Raw genomic sequence first — 19970 nt, forward strand, 5'->3', positions numbered from 1 at the left:
TTGGACAGTCCATCATTTTAGTAACTGGCTGGCCTGTCTAATGTTTTAAATGGAGGCTAAATAATAAAACAAGCTATTAAAACGTTAGACAGTCCGGCATTTTAATCATTTTGAGGACATTTTCAGTAAATAATGTATTTTTACACATTAAAACACTTGGATAGACTTATTTTGTTTTTAATAATTTAAAAAAAATATTTAATCCTCTTTTAGTAGTTTTCCCATGGTAAACCTATCTTTCATTTTTCCAAGTGCAAGGTTAAATCCAACCTCACTAATTCACAAAGGATATTACTAAGAGTCATGTTGGAGTGATCTCAAGATTGACCTCAATTCACACTTTGTTGACGTGAAGGTGCCACAAAACCATAAATGCTTTTCACTCCAGCATTACTCTATTACTAAATTTCTAATATACAAACACACCCCATTTCTCTATTCTTCTTTATAAAGATAGATGATCAGATTCCGTGGACCACAAATCTTATTGAAAAGTTCATTAGAAATTATAGAAGACACGACAAGATTTTTCATTTATCTTTTTTTTTTTTTTTGTGTGGTAATAATGTATAATTAATCTTGAAAGAGGGAAGAGCTTGGGATAAAAAGAGGGGAGAGCTAAAATTCTCCCCAAAAGATTACATCAATTGAAAATGCTGAATTATTTGGCAAGGAGACCCCTAACTTGGTCGGTTTACTTCGTCCTATGATACACCATAAAAGTACAAAAAAAATAAAAACCAAACTAAATCTAAGGGACCCCTCAATAATATTAAATATTTTTTGTGACACGTGTACATGCATGCATGCAGTTTAGAAGAATAAGAAACCAGCCATGCTGGCAACACCAGCAACAGCAGAAGCCTTCAATGCAACTGCATTGCTCTTGGGCACATCATCAGCTGCAGGTTCCAAAGCTGGGGAAGGTCCCATGCTACTAGGTCCATCAGCAGGAGCATCACCAGTGGGTGACAAGTCACCAGTGTCACCATCAGGGGTTGGAGCAGGAGGTGATGACACGTCAGCAGATGGTGATGTGGCAGGGGAGGATGCAGGGGAGTCAGATGGTGATGATGCAGGAGCAGCAGCAGGGGTTGGAGCTTGGGTGGTAGTGGGTGATGAAGCAGGGGTGGATGAGGTTCCACCTGCACTGCCAGTTGGGGGTTCACTTGGTGGTGATGCACTAGTCTTGCTGGCTGAAGGTGCTGAGGCTGGAGAAGTGGGTGCAGATTTTGATAGGGTGGGGCTCGTGGCAGGTGCCTGTGCAGAGACTGACCCTGCAATGGCAATGCAGATTAGAATGAGAGCAACAATTTTTGGGGCCATTGTGGAGGGAATAAAAATGCAGGAATTCTCTATATGTGTATTTTATAGAGAAACACTGCAGAGATATTCGAAAGGGAATGATGAGGAGAAGAATAAATGTGGGTTTTATAGGGGAGGACAATTGGTGTCGGGAGTTGGGTGTTCCCGAGATATAAGGATGGACCATAGAAACGGTTGGTTTTAGTTAAATTGGTCGTTGGTTTCCATTTTTGGTCTAAAGCGGTTCACACTTGACATGTCACCAAGGGAAAATCGAAAAGAGAAATAATAGCCTCAAAACTCAAATTAGTAGTTCGAGGTTCCCTATCAAACCAACGGCTGAGATGGTAGGATATTTCCATGACAAATATAGGTTTGATTCTGTTCATCAAACATGGTTTGAGGTTGGAAAACCAAAAAATCTTGGATTGTCAAACTCGACGATCATGTCGAGGTGGGTTGGGGATCAACCTATACCTAATTCTCAACCCAAACCTGACAAACACCAACCCACGCCCTTGCCAAATTCGAATTCGGACATGAAATGCTCAACCCGAACCCTACTCAAGTCAGGTTAGTTAGATTAATATATTTCTCATTAATACTAAGTAATTTAGTATTCGTCAGGATTTATATAAATATAATTGACATGTAAAACAACTTAAAATTGACAATTATTTTTCCTAAAAAATTGTTTCAAAAATTTATATACATAAAATTATAATAAATTTAAAAAGAGAAGAGAAATAATAGGATTAACTAAAATAATTAATTTTTTATTAATAATCGTAATTTTCAAGAGAAAATAAACATTTAAATTTGAATATGATCATTGTATGACAATATAGAATTACACTTAAAACAAAGTATTAATAATAAAGATTGATTATTTATCTAACAAAAATAATCACACATTAGTTTGTACAAATTAGAGTTGCACACGCTTCAAACATTAATTAGTACAAACAAGAGTTTTTAGATTACACAGATTGGTATCTTATTTCATCTCCTCCAACACACAATGGTGTTGAGATGTTAAATCAACAAGATCACTAAGAAGTAAGATTCAGGACACTCAACCATTTCTCTTTTTTTCCAAGACAAATACGGTTTCAATGAACAACATGAAAGTGGTGGCTTCTACAATTCCTCGAAATTGATCTCAAGTCCCAAAGTCCTCTAAAAAGTGTTCCTTTCTAGATAAAAATGAATGATTTTGATCAGCAATCCAAGATAGACTTTTGGTGCCACCAATGCCATTCTTATAATTCACTTCTCTTGTTCATTGCGTCACGCTAGGACTTTGGCCTCCAGGGCTTAAAATTTATGGTTTCCCTAAGCGAAGTTGTAACTGTGTAAACCCAGACCCTCGTTAGCAATCTCTTGCTTAATTCTTGAAATTTTCACAAATTTTACGTTTTTTTTCTCCTGATTATTAAACTATTCTGAATAATTCACGGATTTTAAATTTGAAAAGAATAAAACATGTTTTTTACAAATTTTTATAAAACTCGGTGGAAAAAAAATTCCACTTGACCTTATGATACGTTAAAAAGTGTAAACTTGTAAGTTGTGACGAGTAACACAAGTCAACTTTGAAACAACTATATTTCAAAAATTTGGAGGAATCCACCTTTTTACATGACAAATGTCCCTTTTATCTTTAAAAAAAAAATGACATGTTCTCTACATTTATTTGAGATTACACCTTAATTTTTCAAGTTGATGATTTGTCCCCTTGACTTTGGTCTTCCTTTAAAAATCAATGGAACAATTAACTCAATGTCTTCATTATCATCACCCACCATTAACATCACCAATTTCATCATCACCATCACTATCATATGACCAAATTTTTTATTTTCGAATTTTTGAAATGAAACGGATTATACATGTATGAATATGTCACATATTTTCCATTTATCAAATTTTAGAACGGATTTTTGCAATCCAAAATCAAATATAACTCGAATTTTTGTTTATTTGAATTGCTAACGATGACTCAGATAGACTCCAAAGTTCAAACCATTACCAAGACATCATAAAGAGATTATTAGTCTTTAAGACATCGATACAAACAGCCAACAAAACCATCTTCTTACTTCAAAATACAAATCAAAATATACATAGAAAGGACATTAGAGGACAGATGAGACTCAGCAATACAAATCACCACATGGACATAAATATATGGGAGCGGTTCAACGGCCCTAAAGTTTGCCAAACGTTATGCCAAACATTTTTCAAAACATGGGTTAGAAACTTTAGAATGATCTGATTTTTTGTGAAGATGATCTCTACGGTGAAGAGATCATCCTCTCCCAAAATGAGCTCATTTTGAAATCTCTAACCCTAATTTACAAATTGAAGAATCATAGACCGTCCAATTTTTGTAAATCACTTTTGATGGGGTTAGAAGTTTTGGAATAGGTTGATTTTTAGTGAGGATGATCTCCTCATCATAGAGATCATCCTCACAAAAAATCAGCTCATTCCAAAGCTTCTAACCCATGTTTTCAAAAATATTTGACAAACTTTAGGGCTACAGAACTGCTCTCTCTATATATATAAAGAGAGAGAGAGAGAGAGAGAGAGAGAGATGCTAATGTCTAAGACCTCATGGGGACGTTAGCATTGTCCAACACTCTTTTTTTTTTCAATAAATACATTTATTACCATTAATGAATGCATTTATCATGTTGGCATTGATATCCAAAGCATTCACTAATATATATATTTAATTCAAAATACTTAAAATGCTTATAGTATTTATTATACAAACAAACATTTATTATGTAAAAGACCAATACACCATTGTCTTTATCGGAAAAAAAATGTTGGACAATGCTAGCGTGCTCATGAAGTATTGGATGTTAGCATTCCCTATAAAAGATTAAGCAAGAAAAGGAACTTTTGTCCCACTGATTACATGAGCTTCACACAATAATGCTAACAAAGGAAGAAGGTGATACTACATCAAATCAAACAACCAATAGAAACCCAAACCATGAACAACTTGATAAACCCATACAAGTGTTATGTTTCAAGGTTTTAAATCTATACAAGATTACAAATCATACAAAGAACACCAATAAACGAAAACACATCAAGAACCAACATACTGGTTTATAAAGAAACCCAAACAACCAAACTGACAACATAAGTACAATACATAACCAATTTCAGGCACCTACATCAAGATCGCATTCAAAACTGTACCAGATGGAGTTTGAAATTTTCCTTGGGGGCAATGGATAAAAGAACATCTTGATTACATTCATGGGACATTCAAATACATGTAGAACAAAACTGTTTAAATTTCACTATCGACAAAGTTGCACACCCCCAGCCTGATCAGAAGGAACATTATTTAGCTGAAAATTCAGAACCACCATCAAGAATGCAGCCTTATTAACCACTGAAACTCAGAAGCTAGTTGCTCGATTAGATTCAGATACAACATGAACACCCCCCCCCCCAAAAACCACCACACACACCCCCCAAAATAATAAAAATTCGAAGTTACATTTTGTGACCAACTGAATATTGATAATACAAATGTGGTGATCTCCTATCGACCAACCAGCCCAACAAACATGACCCATTAACAGGAAAAAGACCATGAGTTTCCAATCCCGAACTCTTCCAACCCCAATACAATACAGCAGCAAACTCACATGACACCCAGCGTTTACATATTACAAAGCAAATACAACTGAAAGTAATATTTCCTTCCCTAGATGCTTCAACCAAAAATGAGTGCATTAAATCTTGTTGTCGCCGATTACAAATGGAAGGAAACCCCATTGTTACAATGCATCAACTACCAACAGCACAGCCCTCACTCACACTACTAAGATGTAGAGCTAACATTATGGTACAATGTATTGAATTTTAACAAGTATAAACCACTGAAAGAATTATACAACATCTTGACAAATTCACTGTGAAGAAGGACACGATGAGAAAAAACAAAAAAACTCATTACATGTTTTAAACCTAATGAAACAGAAGAGATTCTACATGAAACACAACAGTGTTTTGCCAATGGACATGGTGGGCTAGGTCCGAAACTGACATCATGTTACAACTCTATTTGACTCTTTCCTATACATGGCATAACTACAGTTACAACTGGTTACATAGTCTTCAAGGAAAGCAAGGATGAAAACTGTATTTTCTTGACCTAACATGGCATGTGCCAATATCATCGAGACTATTTCACACTGAGCATAGATCATAGCCATCATCTGATGTACCCGATTGAGGTACACAATCCAAACTCATTCCTTCGGGTAACCAAATAGGCTGATTGAGCAGTGGATGTAAAGAATCGCCTGCTTTACTCCCCTGGATATGTTGATAAAAAGGAAAATCCCAATCAAAACCATAATGGTGTTTAGAAATTTAATATAGTATGAAGGTCAAATACCCAATCTCTTTTAGAAAGAAATTTATTTAAATTTACTAAAATAAAAAAGCGGCATCTTCTTATGTGTGTTGAGTGTCAATACTAAACATCGATACTAATCAACATAGCAAAAAAAAAAAAAAAAACTATAAATGTTGTGTTGTTGTCATGTAGGTCAAACACATGATAGCTGATCATCATACCATCAAAACCTTATTCCAAAAGATTGAGGTTGACTAAAAAACCATGTTAATCCAGAGCCATGTCTTCCGAGACAAATGATAGCCGATCATCTCCTAAAATCTCTTACAAATTACACAACCCTGGATATTACACTGCAATAGCCAAAACTACAAATGCACACAGAAAGTTTACATTAACACACCCTAGACAACTTTGTCTTTAACAGCAGTAAAACAAATATGGTTGGCTAATAAGGTAATAGAAGTAGATGTAACTATTTACGATGAAGACTGCTTGTTGGTTGTCCCATATGTGGAGGAGCAAATTGGTCACACTGTAATATCTTCACACAAAACTTCCAAAAAAGGACCTTTGAGACTCTCTAAGGAAAAACTCTTTCATCCCCATCATTCTCTTTGCCATCTACTGTATCAACTTTTCACCTCAAATAACATCCCTTTTCATACTTAGCAATATCACCTCCAACTCCTCACCCCCAAACTCCGCCAATCATGGTTATAAGTCTCAAATGAGACCAAGTTGACTCCCCCAAGACATGTTGGTCTTGGGTGAGGCTAGGTCAAGATCCATCGGGACATAGTAGCAGAAAAATTTTAAGAACAAAACCTGCTGCACTTCAAGGAGATTTAGACTTTAGGAAACACTTCTGCCCAAAGAACTTTCCTTACAATATCCACATCTTTCATATTTGCCAAGAGCTTGATACTAAATTGCTATTCAGTTAAGCTGGATTGTAACCAACAACTTGCCCCTTACTTCTTTCCTTTGTTATATCATCTTCCCACTTTCTTCTACATAACTCCAAGAAAAGATGGGAAACAATTTTTACAAATTTTTGTTATCGAAAGTATTATAACAATTTTTATTTTTGATAAGTAGAATTTTTTTAATAAAAAAGGTTAAAAAGCAAGAAAACGAAGAGTAACAAAAACATGAGGTTAGCCCTCTTGCTTATAAACTGAATCCCATCCGAATAGGTCTTTGAAGAAGACACCCTTGAACTCCTCAAACATCTTGTTTCACAAAATGAAAAATCCAAAATGCTAATTATAAGCTCATGACAATACTGCTTCTTCCCATCAAACATGAAAGGGGTTCCTCTCCTTCTATAAATCCCAAAAAATTGCAAAAGGTAGTAAATCTTATCCTCTCTCTTCTTCAAAGGACCTGACTTTACAAAATCTCAAATAGTGAAAGAACTGAGTGGGGCAAACAACCACAGAAATGAAATAGCGACATAAAATAAGACCACACAACATATAAAGTGTCGCAGTAGATTTGGATGTGATTAATCTCTCTGAATGAAGAGGGGACTCCTAGTCATCAATATGTTGGGAAAATGTACCTTGATGCAAACCTATTCACCCTAACACCATCCCCACCCTTGGTTATTGTTCCTTTTATCTGCCTAACTCCCCAGACGAAATAAATATTCGGGTATCTCTTAACCAAGAGATACTCTCAACATTTAGAACCATACTTTAAAATTTATTAGAAATAGAAAGAAAAAAAAAATACTAGCTAGCTAAATGAGTAAGTGTGCATACAAAATAAAAACCCAACATATGACCAAGCTAATTCAAAAGAATAAACCCACTTGAAGACATACTTCTAGGTTTTCTACACAAGTGAAAGAAAAGAAAATCCGGTACATCAACTGCTCAGTTCCAAAGGATTAAGACAAACAATCTGAAACTCAGCCTCACTTTAGTCAAATCTCAAGCATAAAAAAGGAAAAGAAAAAAAGAAAAGAAGATAAGCATGGAGCAATCTTGTATGAGGTCTTACTATAAAACTATCATGGATAGAAATGGTTGAACCCCTCACTACAAAATTCCAGAAATCAAGTAATGCAACAAGTGAAAAGGGAAAAAAAAAAAAAATCAACTCCATTGTTCAGATTGTTCAGACATACAAACACAATAAAAAGCCATTAAATATCAATTAATATTTTTTTCGTTTACTCTCAGCATCTAACATTATTGAAGGGTTTTGCCTAAGGGGCAAGCATGCAAATTGTGTTAACAAACTTGTCTCAGACAAACATCAAAGAAGGTTTCAACCGTGTCTAGGTAAAACCAACTTGTCTCAGACAAACAAACACTGGTAGAAACAAAGGTAAAACCAATGGAAAAATCCGGGCATCAGAATACTAAAAATCCTATCCCCCACATAGAAAAACCCCGTGGGTATGCAACTAAAACACTACTACTCATTTTAAAAAAGCACAAAAGTCTCATTGTTGCATCTAATGATGTTCAGTAGAAAGCAATATGAAAGTAGAGGAAGTATACTCTTCCCTCCTATACCACACAAGTGAAAAACTTACTCTTTCAACCTGAAGCCTTAGTCCTTCTTGAGACAATATAAGCAGGAGTAATGGTAGGTGCAGTTGTAGCCACCTGAAAAGTCAAACATGTAGCTTTTACAAGGCCTGTTCAATTACTTCCCATAGATTGTCACTCTGAAGGTAGACGTCGCCTCTTCCCATAATCCACATCCCTCGATCGAGATCGGTGATCATCCTCTTGCATCATACTAGACTTTCCCCGAGACCTAGATGAGGACTGCCCCCTATCCCAGTCATCCCCATTATCCCTGTCACGCTCTCTCAATCGATGGTCCCTGTACCCATCTGTTTCTTCCCTGTATCGGTGGTCCCTATCAGACCTATCCCGGTCTTGTTCTCTCTCATCACGATGCCTCCTCTCAGAGTTCCCAGACCAATCACGTTCAGAACCCCTATCCTTCTCCCATGATGGGGCATTGGACCGTCCTCCTCTTTCATGGGTTGCCTCTCCATACCCGTAGTCAGATGCCCCATCATCACCACCATAACTTGACTCCTTCGTCCGCCCATGTTCATCTCCTCCCCATCCTCCACCCACACTCGTATCAGTCCACATACCTGCATGATGTCCATCCATCCCCGTACTACCCATCATTCCCATTCCGTTTGCCGACATTCCCCGGCCAAAAAAGGCTGGATTAACATGGGGCGCCACACCTGGTAGTCCCACTGTATTCATAGTTGGGAATGAAGGAACCATTCCAGGAAAAACAGGCCCAGGAAACCCTCCATAACCACCTCCTCGACCCATATACATTGGATCGAATCCTGCTCCCATCATACTCTGAGGATGCATCATCCCACCAGCTGGGCCCCCCAAAGCAGGGCCTGCAAGGCCTTGTCCATAAGGGATCCCTCCACTAGAACCCCCTCCGACCCCACCATTGTTCCCAATCATGCTCTTTGCACCCATACCCACTCCTCTTCCCCTCATCGGTCCTCCACCACCTTGACCTCTGTTGTTGAACATTCCCTGCCCACCTCTACCCCCCCAACCAACCTTTCCATAGTTCATTCCACCACCTCTCCCAATCCCATCATTCATTGGCCTCCTTCCTTGTGGTTGAGACTGAGCCTGAACTTGGGTTTTGTTCTGATAAGCGGCCCCCATCTGCTTCAAAGTTTGTGGGGAAGCAAAAGCCACCACACAAGCTCGCCCATTGAAAACATAACCATTCATACCTTCTTTGCAAGATGCTGCAGCAACCGCGTCAAAGAACTCGACTTGACAATACCCTTTGGATTTCCCACTCGCTCTCTCATCAAAAAACTTGATTTCTTTAACCCTACCATACTGAGACAACACACTTTCAAGCTCTGCATCAGTAGTCCACCAATGCAACTCTCCTACAAAAAGCATCGTGGCCCCATTCTCTACAACCGGACGACTCATATTTTCGTTCACCATTGGACGATTGATATTCAAGCCAGGACGATTGATAGGAATTTGCGTGGCAACTCTGGGAGCACCAGTGCCTGCATCAGACAACGGAGACGACCCACTAACAAACTTTCCTGATATCTGGTTTGGATCAACACCAATTTTGGGGGGCATGGGTGCTGAATCTCGAAACCCAGTAGTTTCCACTTGAATTTCACGAGCCATCTCCAACACACTCCCTTTAAACCCTCCCTTGGCCTGGTCAGGGACAGTGGCTCTAATGTTTGAATCGTTCCTTTCCACGACTCCAGGAATATTTACGTCCTGCGAGGCACCATGTTCGGGAGCCTTTGACCCGGGACCATCAGTCTCCTGAGTTTGGACTCCTCCACTCTCCACACCCCCTAATGAGACCGGCTCGGACCGTTGCAACTGCAGGAAACCTTCACCAATGTTCACATCGTTATACAGATCATCATACTCATCATCTTCCCCCATCAAGTCCTCATCTGCGAGTGCAGATATTGCTCCCCCACTCTGATACTGCATTTTCTGAGTTCCATACTCTTCGTCTCCGTAATCCAATTGTTCTTCGGCCATGGGATCCATTTATATTCCAAATGAAACAACTAACAGATATCTCTATATTCTCACCTATATAACAAATGATAATAAAATCAAATTAAAGAAACATCTTCTTGTATAAAAGAAAAAGGATAATTTAAGAATCCATTTCATATTAAACAGGAAAAAAAAAAAATCTATGGAGTCACCCCCCAAAAAAATGAAAATTTCTATAATCCATTGAAAAAGAAGAAAAAGAGAAATCTCAAATACCCACACATGGCAAAGTCAAAAAAACAAAGGAATCTTCAAGAAAGACTCTATAAAAGTATCAGAAATAGATGAATCTCAAGAACACACTCCATAAAACCATCAAAAATATATAAATTTCTAAAATTAATCTCGCAACACAACAAGAAACAGAGAAATCTCCAATACCCACCTTGTAAACTCTAAAGAATAGGAGAAATCTCTAATACCCATCTCGTAAAACCATTATAAAAAAAAAAAAAAAAAACTATTAAAATCTACAAAACAACAAAAAAAAATTAAAGATTCAAGAGAATTATCAAACATCTAAACAACTACAAATCGTTGATCTAGTTGTGTTAAACATGACTTCTTACCAGGAAAGATTACCACCATAAAGAGGAGGCGAATGAAAAGGAGATTGTGAGATCTTGGGTTGCTTTGAGGTCAGAGATGAGAATGGGAACAAGAGAAGAAGGTTAGATGCTCCCTTACTCTTCTTCCTCGGTCTTCCAGCTTTTTTACCCTTGGAGTACCAATGTTTTTTTTCCTTCTTTTTTCCAACCCCTATCTCTCTCTAACTCGGCTGCTAGGAGTAATTACTCGGGGGTGCAACTGTCCGGTTCAAACCAAACGATAGTTTTGGGGAGATTTGGAATAAGTTACGATTCGATTTTGGATTACGAAAATAGAGAATCGATCAATTTGATTTGATTTTCGGATGATCAAATTTGGATAGAATCGAACCAAATTGAGAGTCGAACTCCAATACAATAAATAAATATATATGTATATAATAATTATTATGAATTATTTTATGAGTTAGGACATAAATTAGTGATTTTTTATAGATAAACTAATATTTTTTTATGAATAGATTAGTGATTATTATATGTAATTTTATGTTTCTTATATATTTATTTTTTTATTGAAATATATTACTTACAATTTTTAGAATATTGACAATCCATAAAATCGAACCGAACTAAACCGACTTTAATTCGATTTGGATTGATTTGGTTCCAATGGAATTTGATTCAGTTCTAATTCTTATTTAGTGGAACTGACCTATGTTGGTTCGGTTCCAATTTGACTTAAAACTAAACCAAACCTAATCAAGTTGCACTCCTAGTAATTACTTTGCAATTGTGTATCCCAATGCAAAAAAATTTACGAATGTAAGCACATCAACCTTTACTAGCGCCACACCAACTGATTGTAATTTGTTGTGATTCACATAGGAATTGGTGTGGTGATATCAATTCTAAAAAACCAATTCATATGATACCGATATCTTGGGTTCTATGACTGGCAATGAATAACTGCAGATCATGTTGATTTGGGACCAATCCAATATTGGATTGGATTTTATCGAATCTTGATTTTAAGATTCAAACCCATACCAAAAAACAATTAGATCATGTTTTCGTGGGTCAGGGTATGAAACCTTAGGGATTAGTCCCATCCCTAAAGGGTTGGGGATTTCCTAAGTACAATAAAAGTCACACCTAAAATCATCAAAGCCTTAATGATTTAGGGTTGATTAAACAAATTATGGTCCTTTATTCAATTATGACTAAAATCATATCTTATGTTATTACAATTATTCGTATCTACTCGCAATACCTTAATCTACATTATTTCAAGAAAAAAAAAATTGCCAACTTGTACGATTGCAGTCAATTTTTGTTGCAATGTTAAATCATTTCAATTAATTATTTATTTTTGGAATTTGAGAGAGGGGGGTGGGGGGGTTTTACTTCAACATTTTTCAAAAAATCACACCTATGATCAATATATTAATTTGAGATTGTCTCGAAAACTTGTATTCAATTTTAAAAATTCAATGAATCAATTAATATCGATGACTCAATTGCCCACTACTCTACATTTGATTATGGTGTTTTTTTTTTTTTTTTTTCGTATAACTATATATATTTTTAATTAGAATATTTGGGATATAAACATAAAATGAGATTCAATTAATTCAGATTATAACAAAAATAATTATTATTTGTGAGTCGTGCTATTGGCCCCACCATATACTCTTTTCGTGCCCACTTAAGTGTTTTTAAAAAAATAAAAAATAAAAAGAAGAAGGAAATTACTTTGTTATCTTTTCCTATGCACACACCATCTTCTCCGACTATTTATCAAATGAAAACTCTAACCATCTTCTGTATCCATTCTCTCCTTGTTTACCATCTACCCCTCTCTCTCTCTCTCTCGATCTTATTGTTCTTCATATTCCAAATATATATATATATATCTTTCACCTCTGGATTTTAATTTTAAATTTAGGAGTTCGATAGCCATCCATTTTCAACATCTTGATGAAGCTCAAAATATTTTATTATTATTATTATTTGAATATGAGTTTTTTCATGAATTCTAAAATGCCGTGGTGTTGGATTGGATGCCAATGTGATAATCAATGTGGGCCCAAGGACTTTAGTAATCTTTGAAACTTACTAAATTAGTAAGAAAAGCAATTTTCTTTTTTAGATAAACCTTTTACTGCGTTTGCTTTTGTTGTGGGAAGGCATTAAACATGCCAAAAACATTGGTGCAACGTAACAAGCCTATTTTGCTTGCTAAGTTGAAAGCTAGCAGTCGACCAAGTTCGATTATTTTTTGTCAAATTAGTCAACAACACAAATTGAACGAATTCCTCGGCTACACAATACCTTTCTCTCTCTCTCTCTCTCTCTATCTATCACTCTCATTGGAACTCTTTGATTTTAAAAATAAGAAGAAAAACTTATGGATTGAAGAAAAAGCTTAGGTTGTAACAATCTTCTCATTTCTCTCTTCCACTCTTTTTCTTTTTATATGTTTTTTAAGAACAGGGGAATGTCCCTTTAATTTGGATTTTTGTTATTTGTTTTCCATCTTCTTTATATCTACAAAAGCAAGGAAAACCTCTTTATTTATTTTATTTTATTTTTTGTGTGGTTTGTTTTTCTTCTTCATTTTATAAAGAAAGGGAACACCTCTTTATTTTAGAATTTTTTAAAAAAAATCTTTGTTTTTTGGGAAACATTTTATTTTGAAATTATTTTATTGCTCCTTTTCAAAATATTGTTTGGTAGTTTTTTTTTCTTTTCAAAATGACTTTTTAAATCTATTTTGTGTATATTTATTTTCATATTTTATTTTTTTATTTTTAATAATGATAAAATTATTGTATTTATAGAAAGGCATAATATTTGGGATATCTCCCTTTTTCATGTTTGTGAGAAATTGAGAGAAATCACAACTTAATAGACACCTTTTAAATTTTTATTTATATAATTGCATTATTATTTTGAAGTTGTTTGAATGTTTTAGAATTAAAAATGGTAAAAGTTGCCATAAGGTAAGATAGTACAAGAATACAAATTTTCTTAAATAAAATGAAGAATTGATTGTTGATATGAATATTGTACAAGATGAAATTGCTCAGCAAATTTATAATGCCATATATACATGATGATGTCAAATTTTATTTAATTATTTATTGTTTATTTGACAGACATTAACTATGTTAATATAAAAAAAATGAAATTGAAATTTATTTTTTATTTTTAATATTAAATCCTATGTTTATACTTATTATTAACATATTATTACTTATATCAAATAAATAATATTTTCTTTTAGTATTATTTTTTATTTCATTCAACAAATTCTAGACAACAGATTACCAAACAGTTCAACATCTTAACAGCACAATTAGACGAAATGTTACCAAACAGTATATTCAATTTAATAAATTACTTCAGGAATAATAACTTTCTCTCAACTTCAACAACTTAATTCAAAATGAACAATTTTACATATAATTTTTTTAAACAAAGAATTTATCTTCAAGTTACAAGTAATACTCTCAACAGCCAGGAACTAGTGCAATGAGCCAAACAGGTTGAACACGATCAACACCCTCTCACAACAAAAACAAACAAAGCAATGGAAGGGTGCCCCACTCAAGTTTTTGCGTTGGTCAAGGTCCAAATTGTCGGCTTCAGTCAAGGGATCAAATAATAATAATTGAAAAAATGAGGGATGTATCTAACATTTAATATAATTAGAGGGGTAAATCAAAATTTGCTCGCAATACAGAGTCCCACAGAACGCCGATCTCTCTCTAGCTGAGAGTGAAAATGGCGGAGGAGTCGGAGCCAAAAGCCGCATCGAGTAGCTCCTCCTCGTACGGTAATGGTGGAAGAACAGTGGAGGAATGCCAAGGAATGATCCGGAAGAGTCTCAGAAGTAAATAAACCCTATTTTTCTTTCTCTTTCTCTTTCTATTTCTATCTCTAATGGTTTTGGTTGGAAATTAGGCTTCCAATATGATTTATAGGGTTTTCTTCTAACACTATATTGCTCTTCGATTTTTTACAGCTCCAATGGTGAGGTTTCTGAGAGAGCATCTGGAGAAAGCTGGGTGCTTTGTGGGTGACAACCTCATCAAGGCCGTCCATTGCGACAAACAGATCAGCGGGGGTTATGTTCGAGGTGAAGGGGTAATCTTCTTAATTATGTTCGTTTGTTTATTAATCTATCGATTTGGCGCGTGAAAATTTCAATTTTGTTGGATGAATTAGATTTCAAAATAGCTAGTAATAAAATTACATATAACCAAAATCTTTAAGAACCTATGAACCTGTAATCTCTCTGTAACTCATTATTGGGACCCAATGAGTGGTTAAGTAAAACCCAAGTTCAAAATTCTTGATTGTTTTTTTTTTTTAATTTTAATTTTTAATTTTATTTGTGTGGTTGTCTGTGTTAGATAATGGTATGTAGTAACCACATGAACATTCAAGATGAGGTGGACCAAGTTGTTATTCACGAGCTGATCCATGCCTACGACGACTGTAGAGCTGCAAACTTGGATTGGACGAATTGTGCTCATCATGCTTGTAGCGAGGTATGCTTGATGCTAACTTTTTTCTTATACACATACCCATAGGTTGTGGAGGATTTCATTAATTCCTAAAGTTAGTTTTTTTTTTTTTTCATTTAATGTGTTCAGATTCGTGCTGGCCATTTAAGTGGTGATTGCCACTTCAAACGTGAATTGTTGCGTGGATTCACGAAAATACGGGGTCATGAACAAGTTAGTCTTTGTTTCTTTTGGAACTCAAGATATATCAGTCATTTTTATTTTGGTTTCTTGATCCTTGTTATGGTATTTGATCTGTTTTCAATTAATTAGAAGACTTTCATTTACCATGTTGATGTTGTGAGCTTATAACTCTTACAAAGACAGTAAATTTGACCTTGTTGAAGATAGATTGCAAAATATCTTGCGCACTTCAAAGGATTGATGGGTTGTTCAACATCTTTCTAGAAAACAACATAGTTTGAGATCTTATGACATTGCTTGTTTTCTGTTTAAGTTTGGAATATCTTGTTGAAGTATGGCTCAAAACAATTAGGTCCGGTCCAATTGTGTGTTTTTGGGTTGGTCCAAAGATAGTTTGGGTTTGGACTTTTGTAACTCATGTAAGTGGCTCACTTTGTGATGCTTCTAAAAAGAGGGTTTTTGTTTTCTTTTGTTGTGAGTCTAAGTTTTTTTTCTAGTGGAGAGAGTAGAGAAGAAAGAAACTCAAGAGAGGAGAGGTTGAGAGGTTTGGGAAGATTAAGATCTAGAAGAATGTGATGCTAAGTGATAGAGATGATTTCTTGTATCGATTTGCCCCGTTTTCTTCATACTGAAATCGAGTTCCAATGTCCATACCTCCGTGGATGTAGCTTTCAGGTGAACCGTGTAAAATCTCATGTTGTGGGTATGAGTTTGGGTGGGAATTGGGAGAGCTAGGATGCAAAAAAGGCTTTTGGATGTGGGGTTGGGAAGGGTATTCTTAGAGGACTTCTATTATTCCGCAAGAAGGTAAAATTCAAAGATGAAAGAGGTAATAGGATATGCTCTTGGGAAGATAGGTGGTGTGGGGTGATACCTCTCTTGGAGCTTTTCTTTGATTTATGTACGGTGTCTACGAAGAACGGAAAGACTATTGATTCTTTTTTGGTGGGTGAGGGTAATGATAGGGGGTGGGATTTTGGATTCAGAAGGCATTTTAATGATTGAGAGATGAGTAGTATGGACCGGCTTTTAGAGTTAGTTGGAGTATTTCAGGTGTATGAAGCTTTGGAAGATCGTAGACTTTGGGATGGTTCAAGGAATGGGAGCTTTTCGGTTTGATTGATGTATGTTGTTGGGATGCTGAGGTCTAACTTTTATTTTTCTGCTTCTTTTATATGGGGTGTCAAAGTCCCCTAAAAAATCTCGATGTTTGTTTGGCTAGTTGCTTGGGGAAGATTGACCACCATGGATCAATTGATCATTAGAGGTTTTCATTCCCCTAATTGTTATTCATAATGTTTGCGAAACGGGGAGACAACAGATCAACTCCTTTTGCATTGTGCTTTGCTCGTCATGTTTGTTCTCATTTCCTTGTTCTCTTTGGATTGGCTGGTTGCTTTCCTAGTACTACCAAGGAGCTCTTTGAGTCTTGGCTTAGTTGGGATTTTCCATTCAGAGTAGCTAAGCGAATCTTGTGGAATTTGCTTCCTTTTGCCATTTATTGGGGATTGTGGAAGGAAAGCAATAGGTGCACCTTTGATGGAAAAGAATTGCAGCTAGAGGAGATCATTCTATGTATTTTGGGTTTGTTATTTTTCTGTGGAAAGGTATTTAAGGAGTTAAAGGGGACATTTTTCGAGGATTTTGTTGTGAGATGGGACCATGTTTGTGCCTTGGAGGGGACTTAGAGGGTTGTATTGTTTTATCTTCCTTTGATAACTTTTGTTTTGTAGGGGGTAATCTCAACCCCATTTTTTCCTTTTTTCTTTTTCTATGATATAATTTCAACTTATCATCTTCAAATTATTTGATGAATAAATATATTAATATTTGAAATTTCCACCAAGGAGAAAACTGAATGCATCCAAAACACTCTACAAGACTAGAAAACCAGACAACCAGCCAAATGTTAATTTGTGTACCTTCAAACCATGATTAGTTGGCTTTGGACTTAAGCCTGTAACTCAAACGGATCTTTGTGTTACATCCATGTCCCATGATCCCAAACATAAAAACCAGTGCTAAGTTTTGCTTTAAAAAAAAAAAAAATTCTTTGAACCAGAACTAATGCACTGCAGGAGTTGTGTAGCTAACCAACTATGAACACTAACAAGCAATATTGACACATAAAATTCAATGCTTCAAAATGTGAAGTGCTTGTTTCAGAATGTTGTACTGTGTATCACTGTGAAAAGCAGGCTTTTTATGTATCAAAAAAAGAAGCATGCTTTAATTCTATTTGGTTATTCTTAATTTAATGGGAATGTTTTGGAAGTTATCGTTACATTCCGAGTGTTTAAAATGTATCGATATATATTGTGGTGTTTAGAAATACTGACATCGAAACTAAAAGGCATTTTAAACCATGTTTGCCATCGCAGCAATTTGGTTGCTACGGAAAGAAACTGCTCAGATTTGCTTTGACCACAAAAGCATCTCTACCCTTCGTCCCTCAATATATGATAGGGCTTAAAATGGGATGGATTTTATCTGAAATCTAAGAGCACCGAATCCGAATTTAGCGGGTTTGGTCCCATCAAGTATATCCGAATAAAAATATGGTTCGGATATGGGTTGATGTCCCTTGATCCGAATCGGATATACGGATTCATTCCTATATCCGCTAAGATCCGAATGATATATTATTTTGCAAGTTGCATTTTTATATTTTTCAAGTTATCTTCCATCCACCAAGAATAGTTGGGTGTAGTGGTCAAGATTTCTTTTTAAAATGGAAAGGTCTTGAGTTCAAGTCACTATTTAACCATATTTAAACAATTTTATTTAAAATAACCTTAAATGGGTTGACATTATCCGGTCCGACTGATCCGAATCAATTAATTCGATCGGATCGGGTTCGGATATGAATTTGATAAAAGTAAAATGGTTCGGATATGATTTTAGCTATTAGGATCCGAGCGGCTCCGGATATGAATCTGAGATATGGACATACTCATATCCGACCCGTTTTAAGCCCTAATATAGGAGAGCTAAACAAACTCTTCTCTGTTATGTCCACTGATATATGTCCTACAGGAAGCTCCACATACCATGTCTCATCTATCTGTGATGCAGGAATAATGTCGGAGTGCAAGTTAAAAATCTTATAAGCCAAGTGAATTAGTAGGTTGTCTGATTAGCTAGAAGGAATCAAATGGGAGGTAAATGTTTTAAACTTTGGTCGACAGCCCTTTTAGCAGTTTTACATTGAAAGTGAATACTGAATACTCATACAACAAACTAAAAAATGGAAAGAACTAATAGAAAATGAGGAGCTGATGCATCTCACATCTAGCTGCATTATGAAAGGCTAGTTTCCAAGGCCTCTTGAATTTTGTAAACACACTAGGGTTTGATGCTCAAATGTGCTTTTCTGTTTCTGGGCCGTCTGTTTTGCATCTTTGTTGACGTCCTGTGGTTGGGCCATATGCTAGCGTTTTTTATTTTTTTCGCTTTCAGTTGAAATTCTATCATCTAATTTAATTTATAATATTATTCCAAAGTGTTGAAGATGGTAATTTTGTGTTATTTTGTACTTTGATATTTGAAGGAGTGCATCAGAAGAAGAGTTATGAAGTCGGTTATTGCTAACCCTTATTGCTCAGAAGCAGCTGCAAGGGATGCCATGGAAGCTGTCTGGGATGTTTGTTACAATGACACGAAACCCTTTGACAGAGCTCCTTGAGAACAGTACTCCCCTGCGTCTTCTTTGTCTCCTATTTAATTGAAAACTTAAGCATATAAAAGAACCCAACTTTGGCTTCTGAGAAGAAAGGAATTTGTCTTATTCCCCTTCCATTTTTGAGCTGTATTTGATTATTGGTTCGAAAGTTCGTTTCTCTCATAATCTGATCTTCTCATTGCAATTGATTTTACTGCTTATGTTATTTATTGTTCAGCCGAATGTACACACATTAATGGTTAAAATCCATTTGAGATCTCATTGTTTACTTATATTCAGTATTTTTGTGCATCATCAAAGCCTTGTACCAAAATAAGGGATCGATTGATTGTTGTTCCTCCATCCAATTCCATCTAAAATGACGGATCAGGGATCATCTTTTACTTGTATTTAGTTAGTTATGGACATTTTAGGAAGAGGACCAACCTCACAATCTCTCATTTTTTGACAATCTTGGGGGTCCTTGGCTACGAGAATTGGACTTTTATGGAGATGGCCTGAACTGTGTTGATAGAGTGTCCATAGATGAAACATAATTTTAAGTTGCTCCCTATTTTAATAGGAGAGATTGGGTAATAGTTGAAACTTTTGTTTCTCTGATGCATCTTAAGGAACAAACCGAAGGTCAGAATTGCTACTGCCTCAAATTGAAGCGAAGAACATCTAAATCCAAATTATTACTGCGTCTGTAATTTGGATTTAGATTGCAAAAGTTTGGAAACTAAATTATTATTTTATTACAATATAAAAGTA

The 19970-nt window shown here is 35.7% G+C and overlaps 3 protein-coding genes across 4 annotated transcripts; 1 reads left to right on the plus strand and 2 right to left on the minus strand.

The window, feature by feature from the left end:
* Positions 1–570: 570 nt before the first annotated feature.
* LOC147400942 (uncharacterized) lies at positions 571–1414 on the minus strand. The gene has a single exon (XM_086441542.1). It carries the CDS (start codon positions 1324–1326, stop codon positions 814–816), a length of 513 nt encoding a protein of 170 aa, XP_086297668.1. The 5' UTR covers positions 1327–1414; the 3' UTR covers positions 571–813.
* Positions 1415–4289: 2875 nt separating this feature from the next.
* On the minus strand, positions 4290–11147 carry LOC147400943 (uncharacterized). Of its 2 annotated transcripts, XR_015178291.1 has the most exons (3): positions 10842–11147; positions 8250–10305; positions 4290–5655 (listed from the first exon to the last, which is right to left on the minus strand). XR_015178291.1 is itself a non-coding variant. In XM_086442010.1 (2 exons), exon 2 carries the CDS (start codon positions 10258–10260, stop codon positions 8380–8382), a length of 1881 nt encoding a protein of 626 aa, XP_086298136.1. In that variant the 5' UTR covers positions 10261–10305; positions 10842–11147; the 3' UTR covers positions 8111–8379. The 2 variants fall into 2 exon arrangements, 1 of the variants encoding a protein (XP_086298136.1); XM_086442010.1 differs by lacking the exon at positions 4290–5655 and having other exon boundaries at positions 8111–10305.
* A 3414-nt stretch (positions 11148–14561) lies between these two features.
* On the plus strand, positions 14562–19489 carry LOC147400944 (Ku70-binding family protein). The gene is made up of 5 exons (XM_086442013.1): positions 14562–14715; positions 14848–14969; positions 15239–15376; positions 15482–15565; positions 19086–19489. Exons 1-5 carry the CDS (start codon positions 14607–14609, stop codon positions 19218–19220), a joined length of 588 nt encoding a protein of 195 aa, XP_086298139.1. The 5' UTR covers positions 14562–14606; the 3' UTR covers positions 19221–19489.
* The last annotated feature ends 481 nt before the right edge of the window (positions 19490–19970 follow it).

This window comes from Akebia trifoliata, chromosome 5 (genome assembly GCF_017979445.1).
Source record: "Akebia trifoliata isolate Shusen 1 chromosome 5, ASM1797944v1, whole genome shotgun sequence".
Lineage (NCBI taxonomy): Eukaryota > Viridiplantae > Streptophyta > Magnoliopsida > Ranunculales > Lardizabalaceae > Akebia > Akebia trifoliata.

Excerpts from the sequence above, each read along its gene's own strand:
- LOC147400942 (XM_086441542.1), bottom strand. The coding sequence starts at position 1,326 with ATGGCCCCAAAAATTGTTGCTCTCATTCTAATCTGCATTGCCATTGCA.
- LOC147400943 (XM_086442010.1), bottom strand. The coding sequence starts at position 10,260 with ATGGATCCCATGGCCGAAGAACAATTGGATTACGGAGACGAAGAGTAT.
- LOC147400944 (XM_086442013.1), top strand. The coding sequence starts at position 14,607 with ATGGCGGAGGAGTCGGAGCCAAAAGCCGCATCGAGTAGCTCCTCCTCG. Across the intron at positions 15,377-15,481 it reads CTCATCATGCTTGTAGCGAG|ATTCGTGCTGGCCATTTAAG; the intron begins GTATGCTTGATG and ends TAATGTGTTCAG. Across the intron at positions 15,566-19,085 it reads AAATACGGGGTCATGAACAA|GAGTGCATCAGAAGAAGAGT; the intron begins GTTAGTCTTTGT and ends TGATATTTGAAG.